Raw genomic sequence first — 7,109 nt, forward strand, 5'->3', positions numbered from 1 at the left:
ATTTAATGCGCATCTTGTCAGTAAAGCCGGTTCTGTAATCAGCAGTAAATCTCCATCACGTGCGTGTTTTCACATGGAGCAGCATTAACTACACAGAGCCGTTGTTCACTGACAAGCTGCGCAAAACCACGATCATATTTTGCGCATGTTTTACGCAGCTTGCTTGTGAACAACGGCTCTGTGTAGTTAATGCTGCTCAATGTGAAAGCCCGCACGTGATGGAGATTTACCGCTGATTACAGAACCGGCTTTCTGACAAGATGCGCGTTAAATATCGCATGCGATTTATCGTGCAGCCCTACTAAAAAGTAATTTATGTAACAATTTATGTGGACAATGGGGCCTTGCAGTCAAAAAGGCTGAAAACCACCGCTGTAGCCAATGAAATAAGCAAAATAAAATCACTATAAAATCTTCCAGCATTTTTATGTGACATTTTACGATTTTAATGACATGTACATGAACTATACAATTCTTCTTTTACATTAAAAAAAATAAAACAAACTGTCAATATAATTGATTCAGATTCATTGTACACATGACATAGCATGAGCATCAGTTGAACTGCAGTAAGTCTGGTGGGTCTGTGATGAGGGTTTAGGACTCACCTCAAGAATCGACGGATGCTTTAACCGACACTGAATCTCCACCTCATTAATGACTCTCTGCACCATGCCAGCATTGTGCATGGCCTTCTTGTCAATCTGCAAATACACATGGGGCACAGTGAACGGTTTTGAACAGATGCTGTACAACCACAACCCTGGCACTATGGTTAATTAAACAGCACAATGTACTCTTACCATTTTGATTGCCACCTCCAAGCCTGTGTTTACAGATTTTGCTCTGTACACGCATGCAAAAGAGCCTTTACCCAACAAGGTGAGAACCTTGAAGTCCTGAAGCACAAGATAATTGTTTGCATTAGATAGCAGAATAACACCGATATAAAATAAGATAATTTCAAGAGATCGATCTTGTCCCCTTGAGAGTTTCTTCGCCACTAAACCTCAGAATGAAATCTCCTACCTCGATTCTAAGATCCACAGATGAAGCCAAAATTCGGTCCTCATGTGGATCATTTGCTTTCGCAGTCATATTTAGCAGGAATGAATGAATCACTTCCAACATGTTTCATGCAGTGTTTCGATCACGGATCAAGGCGACAGCACAAACGCAGCCCGTTGCACACAGTGTGCAGTCTTTGTTGACGCGTCGCTAGTTACCTGCATCTGACAGTGACATCTGTTCATCACTCTCGCGCTCTCCTCCCGCGACTCTACCTGACACTGACGCTGCCGCGCGTCGCCTAGCAACCGTCTCCACGCTCCTAATTCCCAAAACACTTTTGATGCACTAAATATACCGCAGAGGGATGAACAGAAGGCGAGGTCCAGAACCGGCTATCAGAATGATAAAATTATTAATTGAAGTTTCGTCTTTGTTTAATAACATTATGTTTTCAATGTTTCCCAAACGTGATAGAACGAAAGCAAAACAAGCCTACGTAAAGACGTACAAGGGAACCTTTTAGCTGTTTTGGGGAACTTAAAATATACATAGAACCTTAGAATGTAATTAAATGGTCTATCGGGCTGCAAGCGGCCGCGCTTCTTACCTCAATCTTGTCACCGATTGAAACACTCATTTTCACTTCGTAACCTCTTCAGTCCGACGATTCGGTAATTCTGTTCAAAATATCCTTATTTTTCCGTAAATGTGAGATGGTTTGACTTGAGCATGATGTATAAAAATGCATTTAATCGGTATATTTGTATTCCCTTCCAAAATGTTTGCATTTCCTCCATTTTGAAAAAGTCCGCCAGAAGAACGCGTAATGACGTGACCGACGTCGCTGTGCAAACTGACCAATCGGTGATCAGATTATAGAATAAATCAGCGTCTGTCAAAATAAAAGTCTTATTTACTACGTTCAAGAATAATTCCAATTAATGGTAATTATGGTCTTGTTTATAATTGCAAAGCGGCTTCTCTATAATTAATAGCATAACAGTTCCTGTTAACTCTGGGATTCACAAGCCTTTTTATCAGCCGAATTACCTATGAGATTGAAATTACATATGTGACCCTGGACCACAAAACCAGTCATAAGGGTCCTTTTTTTTAATTGAGATTTATACATCATCTGAAAGATGATTAAATAAGCTTTGTTAGGACATGACAATATTTGGCCAAGATACAACTATTTGAAAATCTGGAATCTGGAAGGGTGCAAAAAAAATCTAAATATTGAGAAAATCGCCTTAATTAAAGTTGTCCAAATGAAGTTCTTAGCCATGCATATTACTAATCAAAAATTAAGTTTTTATTTATTTACGGTAGGAAATTTACAAAATATCTTCATGGAACATGATCTTGACTTACTTTTACTTTACTTTTAGTCATTTAGCAGACGCTTTTATCCAAAGCGACTTACGAATAAGAAAACGTAATTAAAACTAAAAGCTAAAACTCTATAAATATTATATATATACACATTTAAGAAAATAAAAGAAATTAAATAAAAATGACAAATGCATACAACAACAATTTAAAAAATCAATAATTTGGCCCATACAATGTATCAGCTATTGCTACAACTATACCCCAGCGACTTAAGACTGGTTTTGTGCTCCAGGGTCACATATTTCAATTATTTACTGTAACAACACACACATATTCATGTTCACACATTCATGGTTCTTTGAAGTCAGTTAAAAGGTCACATGACTTGCAGTTAAACCAAAATATTTAAGCCTTTTTAGTAAGTGCTTTATTTTGATTATGTAAAATTATGTATTTATGTATAAGCATTTATTTTACATTTTTATGAATTAATATTAGCTTTACATGAACTCAGAACCCCCTCCAGTTCCACTGCAGTAATCCCAGTTTGGGAAACCTTGTGTTAAATTATTGTGGCGCATCAATTTAAAAATTGTTTGTGACTTATTGATTACTTAAATTAATGTAATGTATTTGTATGAAAAATTACACCATATTTACAAAATATATACATTTTAAATAAATAAAAGTCCTGTAAGTGCTTCTAACACTTCTACAAACCCTCCTGCTCTTGTTTAGATTTTGTGACTATAGAATTACATGTCAAATTTCTGGCACTGGCGCAATAATTTAGATGGCAACAAACACATTCAGTCATAAAGGCATGTTTTATTATTTGTGATCATCAAACCTCAAGACTTGATATGGGACTGCATGAAAACTGGGAAAAAAGGGAATGACCGGCTCAGTACATTCTACTTTCATATGACACTACGGAGCTGAAAGCAATTGAATTGCAATGTCAACAACAGGAGTGTACCTATATCTAAGCACCCATCAATTCAAATTACTAAAATAATATTTACAGGCTCTAGACAACACATCCTTTGGAAATTGATATATCAAATACAAATATAAACCATATATTTATATGTATTGCACACATATTTGCTAGTTTTCCCTCAATCTTATCGACTGATCAAACAGTATTTTGATTCATGTTCCCATAACAAGTTACCAAATGATATGATTCACCTCAAGAATGCCTTTGGGTCTCCCAGAATGCATCACATTGTTCTAGAGATAGCTTTTTGTTAAGAGCGGCAGCATCGTTTCAGCTACTGAACTACATCTATTCTAGGGCTGCACGATAAATCGCATGCGATATTTAATGCGCATCTTGTCAGAAAGCCGGTTCTGTAATCAGCGGTAAATCTCCATCACCTGCGGGCTTTCACATTGACGCGTTAAATATCGCATGCGATTTATCGTGCAGCCCTAATCTATTCTATATGATCCTATCGTGGTCGTCCAATCCCGGACTGCGTTTCCAATACAGCAGTAACATTCGAAGGACAGCCTGATCCAGTCCCTTAATAGGTACAAGAGAAAACCAACAGAGCAGACTTCAACAAACAGATGCACAAATACAGCCAACTGAGTGGTGGACACAAAGAGAATGGTTCCAGCTATCGGTTCGGTGTAAGTCGAAAAGGTTTAATAGTGGCTTAAGTGAGAATGGCAGCAGAATCAGATGGTTGGTTGAGTGCGGAAGAGCTCAGTCCACCTCCATCTCTCCAGACGGAGGCTTCGTCTGCTGATTGCCTTTGCTGTCGGCACCTTGCTGTGCTGCGGGGCCGTTATGTGCCCCGTTGTTTTGCTCTCCCTCTTCTACGGGCTCCTCAGTTCTGGGTTTGGGTCGATTGAGGACAGGATTGCAAACATCCTCTAATTCCTGCATTCCAACACAAAACAGATGGATTAATGTTTATATAAATGACTTTTTATTAAATGATGCAGTAGGTTGGAGTGTTGTCAGCCAGTACCACAATATGAAGATTCTTTATGAAAGAACCAGACACAACCTGACAGTAAAACATTTTGCACCACAACAAAAATAAATAAATAAATTGTAGTTTGCTTCATTAAAAACAAATCTCAAAATTGTAACCACATTTCAAAATAATTAAGCATATTTTCCCCACAAATTGTCATGTACCGTAATGTAAAAAAAATCTAATTCCCACTACTTCAATGCAAAATATATACAACAAATATTAAATTTAATTATACTACAAAATATAACTAGACAGAGTCTGTCAAAATAAAAGTCTTACTAATATACTGATATTTTAAGGATACTATAAAATTGAATTTGAAAACTTAACTTTAGTTTCGTTTTGAGAATTTATACATCAAGGTTGTATTTGTTTTGCTGCCTTTTATTTATGCAAATTTAAACAAAGAGAAAAAAAAACATTTTCCCCACAAATTTTCATTAAAATGAAAAAAATATATATATATTTTAAAAATCTACTTCTCATTACTTTAATGCAAAAATATTTACACATATTAGAAAAATAAAGTAAAAGTACCCCACAAATTTTCATTACCATAATGTCAAATATCTCATGACTTAATGCAAAATATATACTGTAAATATTTGAATGAATTAATTGTTTTAAGTATTTATGCAATTTTTAAATAAAATCATGTTACACTTTTTGTCATGATTCAGAACAATGGCAAAAAAAATACATAATTATCAGTCATAACAATAAAGAATTTTTGCATGCAAAGTGACTACCCATCATGAAAATAATATATTTTTCTTTATGCAAAATATAATGTCCTTTTTTTTTAAATGACGCTTGGACATGATTTTGTGGGATCCACTCTTATTCATTATTTATTAAAAACAACTGGTGTGATCATTCTAATAACAGGGCAAAACGTAATTGTGACGTGCAGCTTCACTGTATTTTTACTGTAAAAGTGCACAAACCTGAATCTTCTGAATGATCTCTGCTACTTGGACTGCTGGGTCTTGAGCGACTGTGAGTTTGCTCTGGGCGTTCATCTTTGCATTCATCCAGCCTAAAGCTTCACTCACACTCTTCTCAACAACACTCATCTCCTCAGCGCTCAAGTGCTGGAAGCGCTCGTCCTGCAGACATGACCACAGCATTTAATGCATCTCAGCTCCCATTCATTTCAGTAAAATCATTTTCAGTGCTAAGCATTATATTATCTTTAAGTGCATCAATATTGATGACGATCATTAAGATGAATATGATCAATTGTAATTAATGTAAAATGTTCTTAAGAATAAATAAGCCAATCTGAACAATGCTAAATATTGCTGTTACAAACACAATTAATCTGACAAAGATGTCACCTTGTAATAACAACATAAATGACCAAAGAAACTGATACAAAGGCACATAAAAAGGTACATTAAATAACTTGTAGATAGTGAAAAAAGTGTAAGTTATCAAAGTAATTAGGCCAGTAGATCTGTGCAAAGGAGTAATCCCAAATAAAACCAAATAATGTCTATAAAAAAGGAGGTTGCACATCACTCCAAGGCTTATACAAACACAACAGGCAAGAACTGCTTTCTAGTTGCAAAAACAAAAGCTTTTTGAATCATTTTCTATTAACAGAACTATACAATATCAAAAAGCTACATTTGTATCCACTGTGCCATTAAGCATTACAGCTTACCTTCTGTTTATACACGTCCACCGCCTTCATAAAAAGCTGAATTTTTTTGCCTAGCTCATCGAACGCTCTGGGTCGACCCTCATGCTCTCTGTACCGCTCTTCAATAGGCTCACCAAACTTCTACAAAAGACAAAGACAACATCCTGCTGTAACACATATTTCATGCAAATGAGTTTTTCATTTGACGAACTGACCCAAAAGAAGTACACTTCAGCATACTTTTAAAAAAGTTAACTTGTTACAGACTAGGGCCGCACAATTAATCGAATTTCTAATCGTAATTACAATTACAGATGACACAATTACGTGACTGTTCTAAGGCGCAATTACAAGAAAAAAAGTCCACTTACATTATTCTGCATGCTTAAGATGTGTGTTTTTTCTTTCTGCAGGTTATCTTAAGGGACTTTTGTCCATTGTTTTAATTTTAGTTTTAGTATAACATTATAATACCATACATATTTTTACTTTTTTTAGTTAAAAAAGAAACCAAAGCAGTGTATAGCTGACATCAATCAATGGTATACAACTATTCAAAACATCATTCATTCAATATAAATTGTGATCATATTTAATCACAATTACAATTTCAAGGGAATAATCAACAATTATAATTTTTGCCATAATCGTGCAGCCCTATTACAGACTACTTTTTTCAAGACTAGTGTAATTTAAAGGTACAATAAGTCACTTTCGCCGCTAGAGGGCGCATATTCAAAATAAACAGAGACAAATGCATAGTTTGATGATGGTGACTGAGTGTGGAATCATGGGAGTTGTGGTCTTCATCCAAAAAAGAAAAAAAGCAGCGCTGTTTTATCATACTAGATACATTTGAAAGCTCTGTTATAATGCTACTCTGTGCGGTTGTCACTGGTCTATTAAAACACACAACATATTAAAGCGTCTTTGGTGTTTCCATGTTTTCTACAAAACAAAACCGGAAATCGAGGGGTTATGACGTCATTGGCAGGCGACACAATGACACTATGGACACGGTCCGTGTCACTAGTTAAAATTGCTTATTTCTCTGGATTTAAACATTCTTCGAAAAATTTGGGATAATGTAAGTCAGCAAAATATATAACACTGTTCTA

At 35.5% G+C, this 7,109-nt stretch overlaps 1 protein-coding gene and 1 pseudogene across 1 annotated transcript in view; both read right to left on the reverse strand.

Moving 5' to 3' along the window:
- Positions 1-1,843, reverse strand: part of LOC107664465 (serine/threonine-protein kinase PLK4-like) — a 10,852-nt gene extending 9,009 nt beyond the window's left edge. Inside the window, exons 1-3 of the mRNA XM_016455037.1 lie at positions 1,619-1,843; positions 804-899; positions 609-704 (exon numbers count right to left, since the gene is read on the reverse strand). Of these exons, the coding sequence (XP_016310523.1) occupies positions 609-704; positions 804-899; positions 1,619-1,648 (222 nt within the window). The 5' untranslated portion in view covers positions 1,649-1,843. The remainder of the gene's footprint in view (positions 1-608; positions 705-803; positions 900-1,618) is intronic.
- Positions 1,844-3,771: 1,928 nt separating this feature from the next.
- The window catches only part of LOC107664496 (heat shock 70 kDa protein 4L-like), a 23,233-nt pseudogene continuing 19,895 nt past the window's right edge, over positions 3,772-7,109 (reverse strand).

The sequence above is a fragment of the Sinocyclocheilus anshuiensis genome, unplaced genomic scaffold, assembly GCF_001515605.1.
Source record: "Sinocyclocheilus anshuiensis isolate Anshui unplaced genomic scaffold, SAMN03320099.WGS_v1.1 scaffold167, whole genome shotgun sequence".
Taxonomy (NCBI): domain Eukaryota; kingdom Metazoa; phylum Chordata; class Actinopteri; order Cypriniformes; family Cyprinidae; genus Sinocyclocheilus; species Sinocyclocheilus anshuiensis.